Source organism: Chiroxiphia lanceolata, chromosome 2 (assembly GCF_009829145.1).
Source record: "Chiroxiphia lanceolata isolate bChiLan1 chromosome 2, bChiLan1.pri, whole genome shotgun sequence".
Lineage (NCBI taxonomy): Eukaryota > Metazoa > Chordata > Aves > Passeriformes > Pipridae > Chiroxiphia > Chiroxiphia lanceolata.
This window is the reverse complement of record NC_045638.1, coordinates 102,974,846-102,989,849: the sequence shown is the minus strand read 5'-3', so window position 1 is coordinate 102,989,849 and position 15,004 is coordinate 102,974,846. Positions and strand designations below refer to the sequence as shown.

Below are 15,004 nucleotides of genomic sequence, written 5' to 3'. Positions count from 1 at the left end.
ATTAAAAACCTGAGCCAATCAACTAGTCTCATTAAAAAAGTTACTTTCCACATGCATTACCTAGCAGACATCTTCACTCCTCTACAGATACTAACATGTAAGTGAACACCATCTGCTGTATCATAGACAGGTCAATTGGTGAGAGAGATTAGTAGAGGACAGCTCTCAAAGAGGACTGAAAAGCCAATGCTCTGTTTTTGAGGCTTATAAACAGACTGACAGGTCAGAGAAAAGGATTTCAGGGGTGAAAACACTGAGCTCTTCATCTGCTTCATGGAAATGCTGTCTTCTCCTTTTGGACTGACAGAGCCCTGTGGAATTAGTTATCAGGAATTTCAAGCAAAAAGTCCCTAAACATATTGGATCATTAAGAAGACAGAAGGAAAAGAAAAAAGTAATAGTCCACATCCCTCAACCCATCACAGCTTTAACTCTAGGTTTTAAAAACACTCTAAACAAATAAAGCAGATTAAAAAAACACTGACTAGTGCCAGTAAGTAAAAAATCATGAGACTGAGTTTTAGAACTTCAGTCTTCATATGAAGAGCACTGATCTTTATCTAAAAGAAGAGTTTGCTTAAGGGAGGAAATTTTGACATTCACTTTCAGTTAACATCTATTTCCTGACAAGAAACAGAAAATTCCACTCAGTAATGTGTGACTTTCACAATTCTGTAGCTGCACTCTAGTTGAAGAATAAAGAAAAATTTGAAGAATATTTTACCATTTCTTTTATTACTAATGTCATGTTTTCCACTTTTGTAAGAAACTTAAAATTACCAGGTGTCGTGTGAGTAATATGCGAAGATCAGAATAATTGTAACAAAACAAAAACTACCAAAACTGCAAATGACAAGTCTTCAGGGGGGGATAAAAAAAAAAGAAGAAAAAAAAAAGTCAATGAATGAAACTTTATACTCACCGGTACAGTATCTTATCTTTGATTGGCATCAGAGAGTCATAAATGGTTAGTGAGTCAGTGATGCAGTTATCTGCTTCAATCTGGAGGGATACTATTGAAAGGCGAATAAGATGGCCCACAGATGCAATAAGCTTAAAATAGCAGATTGTTCCCTCTGAGGCAGCCCGCATATCCAGAGGAAAGTGCTCATGTAGACGATCACCATACAGATCATACATACAATTTGTTCCTGTGAAAACGTCACATTTTCAGCACTGGACACACTCACTCCAAAACACATAAATCCACATGGCACTAAAAAAAAAATAAATCCTAAAACATATGTTAAACTAAAGCAACATCTGAAAGCATATCTAACTCAGAAAACAACGTAATTGCAGAATCATACGGTGGTTTGTGTTACAAGAGATAATCTAGTTCCTACCATGGAGGGTGGACACCTTCCTCTCAATCAGGTTGCTCCAAGCCCCTTCCAACCCAGCCTCAGACACTTCCAGGAATGGGGGATCTACAGCTTCTCTGGGCAACCTGTGCCAGTGCCTTACCACCCTCACACTAAAGAATTTCTTCTTACCCTAAACCCAAACCTATCCTTTTCCAGCTTAAAGCCATTCCCCCTTGTCCTTGTAAAGAATCTCCCTCTCATTTTCTCTGCCACTCACTGTTTTCACCTTAGTTACACGTCTGTGGTCAAGGAAAAGTCTATTCATAAAAGTACAGACTGTGTAACTCAGTTCTTGCAGTGTATTTGCACTAAAGCAATGCCATTTTGTACAATTTGCACCTAACAAAGTTCTGCAGAGTCTCTATAGGATAAATTACTTAAAAAATTATTTGCTGGGAAATGTTCATCTACTTTCAAGGCATAAATCAACTGCTTGCCTCTACAGACATTAGGATATTTATAATCAATAAAATAAAAACAAAATAAAAATGCAGCTACATGACTGTATTACTCCAGCTTTTTTTATTGTTCAGCTGTCAAGGTTTTCAATGTTTTATCATGACTTGAGCTGTAAGTGCTACCAATAAATTCAGATTCACCAATTCCTTCAGTTTGGAAGGACTGCTAGGACTTTCTTGTTCATCGTCCTGCTCAAAGCAGGATCAGAATTAATTCAGACCAGGACTTTGTCCTGTCGAGTCTTGAAAACATTTGCAGCATTGGAAATCACTGTTAGAAATGGAAGTGCTTGGAAATACTAATGAGGCAACCTAGCCTACACAAAACTTACATTAAAAAAAGAAGGTAAAAAGTTGTGTCATAATTTAGATAAGGATACCAGGAAACTGTGCTACTTGCATCCAATTTTCCAATCAAGCTGAAACAGTTGTAACTTACAAGTCAAATACAGTGAGGTCTTTTTTAAAATTCAATATTGCAGCCCACAGTCAGCAAAAATCTTACAGATTTTTTTGTTTTGGAAAACGCAAATTAGGGAGAATAAGATCCAAAGTAAATATTTGCATTAATTTCTACCTATTAAGAAGACAAGTCTCTGAAATAGTTACTATCATGGAACCCCAATTAGAACACTGTGAATGTTTCCTACCAATTGTTGACTCAAATTAAATACTGGCCTTTTAACCAGCAAGTAATCAAGACAGGAAGTGGTAGGCTTTGTTTGACTTCCACTTCTAATTTACAATCTTGAAACTAATGATATGAATGTTTATGAACAATCTCTAAGGGTCACATACCGTTCAACTGAATTACGGTTATAACTATTTAAAGCTTTGGTTGGGCCATTGTTCTTCCTCATTCCTTGTTCTTATCTCTTCCCAATAATGTTCTCTTTATAATAGTTATTTGTGCTTATTTAGTCACCCTTAACAAAGCCAGCTTTGATCATAATCCCTAGAATTATGTGACTACCATTATTTCTACTAAATAAGTAATGATGAGCTCACTGCTGGTATGGAGCAGGGTGAAGAGAATTCAGAGCTAGCTCTGGAACTACAAGTAGAGCAAGCATGTCAGCTTGAAAAGAAAGCTGGATAAAAGTCTTTACCCAAGCAAACCCTGCACAGCCAGATGCCATGGCAATGCAAGTCTCTTGCATCAGCTGAATCTCTACAAGCATCTTCTCCAACAAGATTCTTCAATAAATCTGCACTCCAATGCTGTGCCTGAATCAATGACTAGGTGCATCTTCATACCAAAATTAACTCCATTGGTCTCAAAATACAACCAGGCAATGCACATTCCTTGTATAGCTGCTGCATGATCACCTTCACCGCTGCACCACATTCTATAGTCCTAAGCAGACATAGTTAAAGGACCACAGAAAATGAAATTGCACAAATATAAGATTTTCTCTACTGTGGCCATCCATGTTGTTGTTCCCTAGCAACTTCATTGCATACCAGCTCTATGCTTCCCACAGATACCAGCTGACATTTGTGGTTGGCTACAGCAAGTCTCTGAAAGATGTCTAGAATATGGCAGGACATCCTTCTCCCTTTGTGTGACAGATACCGCACAAGTCCTAAAAAAACCTTAGCATCCATACTTGTGTTGAAATCCTACTCTTAATTTTTTCTGTTTTAGGAACTGCACTTTGCAATAAATTGAAACACAAGCTCTGAATGTACTAAATCCTCTGCACTGGAACACTGAACTGGGAAATTAAATCACTATGCAAGTGACCACCAATATGCAAAATTCTTTTATATAAGTAAAATGCATGTCATGAGATGTGATAAACATCAATATTGTTATGCTTTGCAATTTAAGCCAGGAAAGGTTTTGAACAAGAGAAGGCTGTAGCAAACTTGACCTGAGTTTTGAGAAGTCGTGGGCTGATAGCAATCTAAATGTTGCAAACCATGGCCCAGGGTGTGTGACCCAAAGTCCACCTGTGGACCACAGAACTAGGAGACATTGACTTGGCTGCATGGGCAAAAGCAGTTGTTGAATTCTGAAAAAGTATGCAAGCTAAAACATTTCAAGATAACAGGAGTGAAAACCACAGATAGAAGTGCAAAAAGTTAATGTCTCAGAAAATAAAAATACAATCATAGAAGGGTATAAAGTCCTTAAAAAAATGAAACCGTGCAACTTCTCAAGATGAAGAGTCAGTCTGTGTCAAAGAGCAAGGGAGGCCAACACACTGAGCTGCTTGGCAACTGCTGGCCCAACAGAAACCTATCAGGTGTCTGCATCAAAGCTGATCAGCATACTATGGCTTAGCCTAGTAGCACATTTTTTCTAGGTACCAGCTCCGCATAACAGTGAAGGTAGATGTGCTGTGCTTTTGAACTGCTTGTAAAGTTTCTACACACTGGCAAAGAACCCTTCTGAGAGGTTTACAGTATGAAACCAAGCAGGTATATAAGTTATGTCTCCCACAACCCTTGCAAAACTCAACTGCTTAAACTAATTACTGTTAGGAAATGAATTCAAAAGAAAAATTCATCATTAATCTTGGAGAAAGGGAATTAAGGAAGATAAAGTGTGGACAAAACCATTACCACTGTTCAGCATATTAAATTCATTACTGTCCACTTTAGAAAAGGTTAATCCTTTGTTCAACACAGTGAATAGCAAACAATTGCCTGAGTTTATTTCCTACCATGCCAGCAGGTACATCTAAAAAATTTACCAGGCAGATTAAGGATAGATAGCTTCTATATTTGTTGCGTGCAAGACTCTTGGTCATTCTTATAGCAAGTCCAGACTTAAATACCAAGGCTGAATTTAACCCTCTTAAATTAACACTGAACAGTGTCTTTGAGTCTAAGTCATGAACTAAAAGCTTTGTTCTCCACCTCTCCACTGCCAGGAAGTTGCCAAAATGCTGAATTACCTGCTCCTGTTGTCGACCAATAATCTGACCGAAGACCTGCTGCATAGAAAAAGAGTTGTGTGAGTCTTCTTGTTTGCCTGAAATCCAGAATTCAGGGTTTAATTCAATCACAGTTCAGTCCTAACACTAAACACACAGGACAAAACAGATTTCTCCATGAGAAATTTCTGCAAGTAGCTTTGAAGGTATCATGTCCCCAGACATCTCAGTGCCTGAGGCAAGAAGAGACTGCATGTCAATTAAGCAGTCATATTCAATTAAAGAACTAAGACAGAGGTATCCCGGGGGTCATTTCCTCACCCTTGGCCACAAAGTCTTAATCAGCTTTCAGTTGGACAGAGTTGTTCCATCCTATGTTCACAGAACTGAAAATCATAAACCGTTTTGTAGCTAAATACATCAAACAGATACTTGAATCTCACATTGTTAATTTGTTCCCCAGACAGGAATGGTACAAGAGTTGTTTAATGAAGGGGCAGGTTTTTAATCTGTTTTTTAGTTTTTAATAAAGGGATGACAAGAGTCTCATTTACAGTGTGGGGATTAAAGTCTGATCCATATGGAAATCTTAACCCTTCATCTTTTTATACTTTTAAAGTCACAAAGTGAGCTGCCTACAAAGTGTCAGTCTTAGCTCCTGACTATGAACATAAGCACTCCAAGCACTCAGAGGAAGTTTTACAATCACTGTTTACAAGGACACTTTTTGACCTCAAATCTGGGGTTTTGTTTTCCTTCTCTCTTTTTTTTTTTTTTAATTATAAATTTAGCATTAGAAGCTAAAAATGTAGGATAAAAATTTTAGTTTATTTATAGAATTTGCTACTCCAAGGTAGAAAAGTTTGCTTAACGAAGTGTTTCCTCTGGGATATGGGTATGTGCTAATACTAACCACTTAGTACAATAGAGTCCATGTCGACTGCAAGGCCCTGAAGACTTCCCACTGAAGTCCGGTTAATGATACTTGTCTGAATAGAATCCTTTAAAATGGCAGCCACACAATCCTCACACAGCACTTGGCCCTTCGCCTGTGGTACCACAAATACGATCCAGAAATGAATAAGAAGGCCTCCATTGTTGTTGTTACTGAAAGAAAGAGGTCCTACAGATTATCATCATGTTGAAAGTTCTCTGAAGACTGGACTTCTAGCCCAAACTTCTGAAGCACAAATTTAGAAGTGTATGGCTCATTTCCATCTTTCCTAATTACATTAACACACTGAACGTGTATTTTCCTCTTGGAGGGGGAGGGGGAAAGAAACCCAAAACACCAAAACACACTCTTCATATCCATTTGGGAATCTTCAGTACGTTGATTTCCTGAGGGCTCCTGACTTTTGAGATCTATGGAAATGATATTATCTACTTGAATTAGGGCTGAATTATCTCCTAAAAATCAAAACAGAAATAGTAGAACAGAAATAGAATTATCATCTCCAGAAATGCAGAACTCTGCACTGGTATGCATTTCACCCTGTACTGTGTGCTATGGTATATGAGAAACAGTTTCTAGACTATTTAGGTAACACATTAGAGATGTATGGTCACCCCAATCTTTACCTTCAGGTGGGGAGAAAAATCATTAAAACAAATGTACCCTAGAAACTCCTCTACCTGAACCAAAATTGTATTTGATTCAAGAAGATGGTAATAACTAAACTTTTAATATTAATTGCAAACGTAATATTAGAGCAAGGGTACTCTATTTCAGTATAGAGATTTTCCCCTTCTGTCAGTAGAAAAGAGTTTTATATCAATAAATTACTTACAAAATATGTATGACTTAGTCAATAACACAGAGTTGTACTTTAACAGCATGTTTAAGTGGTTAAAATTCCATGTGACCTATCGGCCAAAGTATCACTAATCCTCTTTAAAGATATTATTTCTGTTCATCTTAGATTGTACTCCTGGCAGACAAGGAAATGCTTATATGACTTTAGTTTGCCCTTACTTTTGTTAAGTGAATTAGTATAGGTTATCAACATATTTTGCTATCAGTACAAGTACATAGCAAAGACATTATACCATAACCACCAAAAATAGGCTTCTCTTGTGGGCTCATTACATTATATCCTACCCAGCAGAAAGGCAATTACATTAACTGCAGTTTTACCTGACTTCTGAAACGGTGGACTGCTTATAAAATTTGGAGAAAGAAGAGGTTGTGTAGACCAAGTTCATCTGAAAGAGAAGGTATAAAGATTTAGCATTTCTGAAAGTCAGTCCTACCTAGAAATGGTATATGTCTGGCCTTTCCTAAGAACATCCTATTTTCCTCCAAGACTATGCAACATGCAAGTATTTCCAGACATACATCAGCCAAGCTAGGCAGAGCAGAAGACCAGTTGTTTATAACAAGTCCAATATTCCCAGGAAACATCAGATCATCTGCCCATGGCCAGCTGAAGGGTACAGCAATGTTTTTTCCAAATAAATGAGTTTTGAAAAAGGTGCACATTCTTTGCCCAGCAAATTCTGAACACGGAGGGCTTCCCTGTGCTGATGCTGAAACTTAGGGCCAAACTTCAAGAAATGTGCACACACTCGTACCATTCTTCGTGTTACTACTGAAGTGCAATGAACAGCACAGAGCTTTTTCCACAGAATCAGAGAAAGGATCTCTGGAGACCATCTAGTCCAATCTCAGTGCTCAAAGCAGGGTCAACTACATCTTGTTGCTCAGGGATGTTTCCAGTTGAATATCTCCAAGAATGGAGACTCCACAGCCTCCCTGGAAAACTGCTTTAGTGTTTGATTACCCTCACAGCTAAAGAGCTCTTTTTCTCTGTTTGTGTGGAATTTCTTGCATTTTGATTCAGCTTGTGTCTATTTTCTTCATCAACAGTTCAGTACTAGTGTATTTCTTTTCAGTACACACAGCATAAAATGTGTGGAGAAGCAAAAATCTCTGCCCATTTCATGCTGTGGGATGGTCTTGGGTTATTTTGAAGCAAAAATGACATCAATATAAATCCCTATTAATGTTTGACATGGGAAGTTTGAACAATACTTTCAATGGCCTAAATAAAATGGGTGGACTTCAATTTTTCTCCAGATTAGGCTACAAGGGATTTTATATATTACTGTCACTACAAAAAAGAAAAGAAATCTATCTTGAGACATTCTTCTACTACCACTTTTTGTCTCTGGGCCAATAACCATGAACAAAAATGTTTAAAGGTGAAAAAACAAACTAAATTCCAAATCCCCCACTGCCCTACTGATAACTTTAATCAATATTAAAGGTTGGCACAAAGCTCAGCTTCAGCTTTGCAAAACCCATTGGTGAGTTCAGGCAAAATTTTCACATAAAAAATAGATTTCAAGTTACATTCAAGTAGGAGGTGGTGACACTGGTAGCTCCACACCTTCTTTCTGACACCTCTGTGTGACAAGGACAGGATGCTCTGGGACAAGAGCAAGGCACAGGTCTTACATCAGGTTAGAGCTGCTCCATGGAGTGCAGGGAAAGGATGTGCCCTGCACTGGTTATCTGCTACCCCTCCTGAAAGCACTTCAGTCATTAACATGCAGGACTGGGAAAACTAGACAGTCAGCTTTCAAGTCTTTTGTGAACCAGCTAGGGGGAGGGAAGAGAAACAGAGCTGGAAAACGAGAACATGAGTTGATATTATGACAAAAACTTAGCAATTATTAAAAAATTTCTTGGTTGCATCTGACATTTCTTTGTTATTTGTTTAGCAGTTTCCATACCATTGTTTGAATCATTATGTGGACAGTGCTGCATTTCCTGCTGCATTAAAGTATTTTTGATCCCTACACCAAATGTCTTCAAAGTCACATTCCCTTTTAACTAAGATTCCCATCCCTTTCTTCCCACTGTGGAGCAGCTTTAACTGCCTATCAACAGAGTGCTATCTCTGCATTGACTGATGCAAGGTGTTTGGGAAAAATAATGGCCTTTAGAATACCTAGCATCAGAAGGAAATGTAAATGTAAATATGTTTGGGAGCTCTAGGGTAATTATAGATGCTTTAAGGCAGAAGACTGTCAGAAGATATCAATTTAAATGCAAAAGACTTCAGTTCAATGTCTCAAAAGTGGCAATTAAGTTTTAAAAGACTTTTGCAGAGTTCTATTCATAGATTCGTGGGGGAAAATACACAAAATTTTTAGCAAAATGTAGAAGTCAAAGAGACCTATTCAAAACTCCAGATAGCCACTCTTTGTACATAATCCTCTGAGGAGGAAAAGGTGGGAAGCAGAACACCACAACAGACTCAGTGGCACCTGAATGTCCCACCTTTTGTTCACAGCTCTAATCTTTAGTAGCCAAGCAACACGCTCATCTTACCACATGTTGCACAGTCTGTGCCATGGAGAGGAATTCCTTTGACTCTTTTTGCCTATATTCTGGGAGAAACTCTATGTTGGCAACACGAAACAGTCCAACAAAATACAGTGCATCTTTGTTTTCTGCCTGAACTGCAAGAAACAAAGAAGATAATCTTTTTTTTTCCTCCCAATAACAATGAGGTTTTTTTTTTTTTTATTAACTTCTAACCCAAATGAATCTATTTGGCCTTACAGTGGAAACAGCTACCAAAAGAACACTACGCTTTTTATAGCCAAACTGCTGTAGATGTGTACAAAATATGGTTTATTGAGCACCTGTTCCCTACACACAAGATAAGATACCACCATACAAATGAGCCAGCATAATGAAGGCAGTATCAACATCCAGATTCTGAAGCATCTCTAAGGAACTCGAGGCAGTATTAGCATCAGGAGTCTAAAGAGGAAAACATGGCTTTTAATGCCCAATTAGACACGTGCTTTTTAAAATCCCCTTTTATTTCTTTAATTCTATCTTGCATATGAGATAAAGGACTTGGATTTCATAAGGCCAAGAAACACAGTGAAAGGCAAAATTTCTGAGCAATCAAGCTCATAGAAACTGTCAAGTCTGCACAATCAACTTGCACATAAAAATGTTTTGTGTAACACTTAAAAAAAAAAAAGTCACACTCCCTAAAGCCATCAGCTATGCCTGCTCTTATAACTACTTGTTAAGTCTTTAACAAAGACACACAAGAAGTACTATGCTTTTTTTTTAGAAACAGCTGAAAGTACTACTGAGGATAGGGATGTATGAAATTGGCTTGAGCTTTCAGGAACTCACCAATGAAGAGCCACAGTAATGTCCAGGTTACAACTCCTAAAATGAATAGAATGAGGGTAAAGAGAATTATTTTGTTTTGAAAATTCCACAGCAACTTATCTTTTTTCTTCAATTTGGCATGTTTTTTTCTTGCCAGAATCCTCTTTGCCAACTTATCTTCTGCAGATACCATTTGGACTGAAATGTTGGCTACCTAAAACAAGGTGAAAGACAACAAAAATGTGGAACATTTCTAACAGCAATTGATGGACCAACAACTAGAAGAGATTCCCACATACATTTGCCTGTTACTGCATGTACATAACTGTAATTAACTTAGCAGCAGTTTAAAACTCCAGTCAGAAAGTAAGGGCCTTCCTTCAAGACACTTGCATTTCACTCCTGAGTTGACATCATTGTGGGATGTCAAGTTTAATACAGTGGCTACAAAATCCATGTATTGATGGAGCTCGTCACACAGGAGATGACAAGCATAACTACCAGCCATTTGCAAAAGTAGCATTGTAGGTTATTTCACAAGTGCTTGTTTCCTTTTGCCCAAAAGTAGAAGACCCACATCTGAGTCCAGTTTTTGGGCCATGAGTATAAGATAATCCAGGGTGATTCCAGGGGAAGGTTACCAAGCAGTAAGGGGCTGAAGGGATGTACAGTAAAAAGTTGAGAGCCCTGGGGTTGTTCAGTTAGAGGCAAGAAGGCAAAGACAGTGTGAGTAAATCTAATTATAGATTTCCCTATCTAAAGTGGGTTATGGAAAAGACAGAGACACACTTTTCTCACTGATGAACAGTGAAGAGACAGCCACAACAGTCACATACAGCAGCAGGGGAAATTCCAGCTAGAGTGGAGGAGGGGGAAGAACGTATTTCATCATGAGTGCCATGCGTGTGAGCCATGCCCAGAGAGTTCAGGGAACCTCCATCCCTAGGGCTATTCAAAACTCAGTGGATCAATGTCCCAAGAAATCTGTTGGCTTTGATGTTAGCCCTGTTTTTAAAAAAAATTAAAAACATCCAGAAATCCCCATCAATGTAAATTTTTCTAATATTTCTCTGATATTATGCGCTAGCAATGGTGTCAAGAAGAGAGCTCTGTGTATCCTTACAGAGGTAGCATAAGAAACATCACCAGAAATATCCTATTGATCCCATAGTCAAATACAGCAGATAGCAGTCTTTGAGTCAGAATGGAGGATGTCCAAAGAAAGCTTGGCAATAAGTAATAACGAGTAAAAAGACTCAGTAATACCCTCTACAATTTCCTCAAGCAAAACCTGAAAACACAGAACTGGAAGATTTCTGACTAATATCTTCCATCTAGCTAATTAAACTGCACTTGTTTGGTGTGTTCTCCACTCAATTTATCCATCTGCCGTAATTTTTAAAAACCTTATCAAGTACACGGCTCTTTAAGAATGAAAATCAAACTGCCTGTTTGTTTAAGGCTCCTCACTGTCAGGTAAAGTTCCTGTGTACACTCAGGTATCCAACAGGACAGCTCGAGGCACCTCAATGAATGCTTGGCTCTGACATCTGAACTTTGGGCCACTTCGATCAAGATTCCCCCAATAACATTTTATATCTAAGTTTTCCCATTTCAGTCCTCTTTGCAGCTATGGACCTAACCAGCCAGACTTCTTCTTAAAAATGGGGTAATGTCAAGGACCGTTAAAAACTGAACTAGATTGACATAACTGGACTATAAGTATGAACTTGAAACAACTAACATCTTCACTGCCATTACTGCAATTCTAACTTTATTTTTTCTAAAAAAATGCATTTCGTGTATCAAGGTTTGCATGGCAAAGTTCTCTGTTATGCGGGATTCACAGGAATACTGAATGCTGTGTGCTACATTATCAATATTTTCCTAGGTAATAGTAGTCTACCATAGACATCTTATAGAAAGGAAAACCAAGGCAAAGTTAAGCTGCTCCCTTCCCTCAGTAAGGGCCATAATTCTTAATTCACCTTTCCTCCCTACTGCAACTTAGTTCTTGTATTCTAGAATTGGTTTCCATCTAAAGCTGTAATTTGACTATCACCATACACTAAATTATTTAATTACTTCTTTGTCATGAGTTAACACTCATGCAATAATCCCCTGCTGCATTTTCTCAGGGAAAAGCAAAACACTTTGCCTACTTTAATGTTGCCTTTTTGTCTAGAATTTGACATCTTTGTTGAAAAGCCTGCTGCCCTGACACCAATATAAGCTTTTCATATTGTCACGCTGACATGTTCATTGTTTCAATTGTCTAAAAAATACATATTATTAGCAATCTAAAGATATGCAAACACACGTTGACATTTTCAAATGTCAAATCTAGCCATGATGTTAAGGTTAATACTTGATAATCAGATCACAAGAGATCTAATAGTGTCAAGAAGCACATAAAATCAAGAATGCTTAAATCACCTACTTACAGTTCCTTCATCCTCAGGTTTAGCTGTTGGGTCATCATTTTTTCCATCCATTCCAGCAGAATTAATTTTATCACTTGTCCGAGCTGAAAAAGAGCCTTGCACCTTTCTTCAAGCACCACTTCTACTTCTGAAGCTGAAGACAGCTAAAAGCAATGTCCAGGACCAAAAGAGGCATCAATTTACTTTGATGAGTTTCCAATTGTAATCTCATCTGCCCTATTGCACCTTTGTGAATGTTAGAAGGCTGCTATCATGTAACTTTAGAATTCCAAGTCAGACTGCTTAAAATAGGCTTTTCATGGTATTTTTCAATGCTGAAATAGACTCCAGCTTGTTAAAAGATAAAATCACAGTGCCAAAATCTATACTACACTAAAATTTCACAAAATTAGTTTCATGAACAAGAAAAGTAGCAAGCAAAACATAAATATGAAAGCAAAAACACTCCAAAAGAAGGAAAATAAATACAGGCACCTTGAGTAAGTGTATTGCAGATAACTGCAAACCAAGAGGAGCATTTTGACTCTCTTCTAGAATTTTGTAACGGATCTGTTGAACACTCAAATTTGGTTATTTTATTGTAACTGAGAAATAAACTGCTGCAGGTTACTTATTTAATATTGTTAAAATAGATCAGGCTTCAAATAGAGAATCCTTTTTGTAATCAGATGCAGGAAGTCACTTGTATTATAACAGTTCCATCCCATTTTCTTTGTTAATTAAATATTAATAGAGGATGTAAACCAGTACTTTCCTCAATGGATGCTAACTATAGAGCTGTCTTTAAGTGATTAAGAATCTCGATGCCTTCCTTGAATCAATTGGAGAAATGGCACTGGAGAAATACCATTTTTATTAAAATAATAACCCTTCTATGAATTTATCTTTGAAGATATAAACCCTAGACTATCAATCAAAAAAATTAGCAATACAGGAGAGACATAGAATAGAAAAGACATAGTCAGAACTCATAACAGGTGAGCTCCAGGTGTGATCTATGCTCTATGTAAGCAGCAATAAATTACTTCAACTGCAAGGCAAAAAATCCTAGAGTTAGATAAAGTACTAGCAAACTATAATATTTCTTATCTGCAGTAGTCTTTGGTTTATGCCCTGAAGCACAGCAATTTTGTCCTCAGTTGTTTGTTCTAGAACTGCAAGGTAATTTAACCATATCAAGTGATACATTAAGCTCTGGACCTTATTAATGCTTAGAAGAATAGGAAAATCTAAGAATGACTATATATAACTCCTTCCAAGTCCCACTTTTTTTTTTTTTTTTTTAATTATGAGTAATTTTTTGGGGATTACTCTGATCTCTCAAAGTGTTCATCTAATTCCCAAAAGCCTCCAACTACCCTGTGCACAGGGAGATCCTGTGATATAAGTGGTACTTCAGAAGCTGGTCCATAGATTGAAAGAGCATTGTACATATAAATACTTGAGCCTGAGATCATGCTGGAGCAGATATTCCTGAAGGACTGTGGCCCACAGAAAGCAGATGTTGAAGCAGATGAAAAGTGTGAGAAAGAAAAGGCAGCTGAGAGAAGTTATTGAATACTGACCAAAAGACCCCATTCTCCTGCACTACTCAGAGTTTGGAAGGTGAAGGGGGCGGGTAAATAGAAGAGAGGCAAGTGAAGAAATGGGCCTGAGGAAGGAGGAGGAACAACATTTTTTCCATGTTTGCCCTTTGGTTTCCCACTACCCACATTAATACTTCCATTTTTGTTTAAATTTGCAATAAGTTCAATAATTTTTCCCCAAGCTGAGTATGTTTTGCCTGTGACAGTAATTGACAAATAATGTCCCTGTCTTCAGCAGAAACCACTATTTTTCTCACCTTCCTTTTCCTCCCATTTCTTCCCCCAGTCCTGCTGAGAAAAGGAGGTAGAGCCTGAGCAGCTGGGTGGGAGTTTGGCTGATAGCCATGGCTAACCAAAACCAGTGTTCCAGTATATGGTACTTACTTCCCCCTCTCCTCCTCTTAAAAAGCAAGGGTTTGAGTTTTGCTCAAGATAGCTTTACTTTGTCAACCTCTTTATTCTTGCTGCATTCTGTTTCAAACTGAAATGAAACATGAAACTCTTTAGAAATAAAATCATCTTATGAAAGTGAGCACTGTTGTTTCCTTCTGCTTAATTATTGCATGTTCCCTATATAAAAAAGAAGTCTGAAGACTAAAAAAATTCAAAGCCAATGCAAATCATAGGCTCAATCTCTCAGGTCCCCTGATAGATACCAATGATTCCAGTTCAGCCTGAAAAGTTACCACGACCCAAGTATTCCAGTTCTGAGCTTTGTGGAGAAACACACTTTGACTTAGGTCCACCTGAAAGGCCTACTGGCTTTAAGTCATTACTTGGTATGAATGTGCTGGTATTAAGCAGCTTGATTTTTATCTCCTGTAAGTAATGCATAAGAAAACATGACATCTCTTGCTGATGCAAATCAACATAACCGTTTCACAAGTGTCCCATTTTCTTGCCCTTGTCATAGCTTCCTGACCAGTTCCACTTCCTCATGCTTTGCTTCTGCAAAACCCACTCCCACAAATCACAGACTTCTCAGATCATTCACACACTGATAGTGGCACTTGGTTTTACTCACATCATTCTCTCTTAGGGACATAGTTTCCTCAGGCACATCTGTTTGGCAGCCTGACTTTCTGTTTCCCACCTCGCACAAGACACTCACACAACCA

The 15,004-nt window shown here is 37.9% G+C and overlaps 1 protein-coding gene across 1 annotated transcript in view; it reads right to left on the bottom strand.

The window, feature by feature from the left end:
- TMPRSS7 (transmembrane serine protease 7) overlaps positions 1 to 12,511 on the bottom strand; it is a 30,084-nt gene extending 17,573 nt beyond the window's left edge. Inside the window, 8 exon segments of the mRNA XM_032680905.1 lie at positions 923 to 1,151; positions 4,732 to 4,770; positions 5,624 to 5,817; positions 6,848 to 6,915; positions 9,050 to 9,180; positions 9,878 to 10,070; positions 12,301 to 12,393; positions 12,395 to 12,511. Of these exon segments, the coding sequence (XP_032536796.1) occupies positions 923 to 1,151; positions 4,732 to 4,770; positions 5,624 to 5,817; positions 6,848 to 6,915; positions 9,050 to 9,180; positions 9,878 to 10,070; positions 12,301 to 12,393; positions 12,395 to 12,511 (1,064 nt within the window).
- Between the last annotated feature and the right edge of the window lie 2,493 nt (positions 12,512 to 15,004).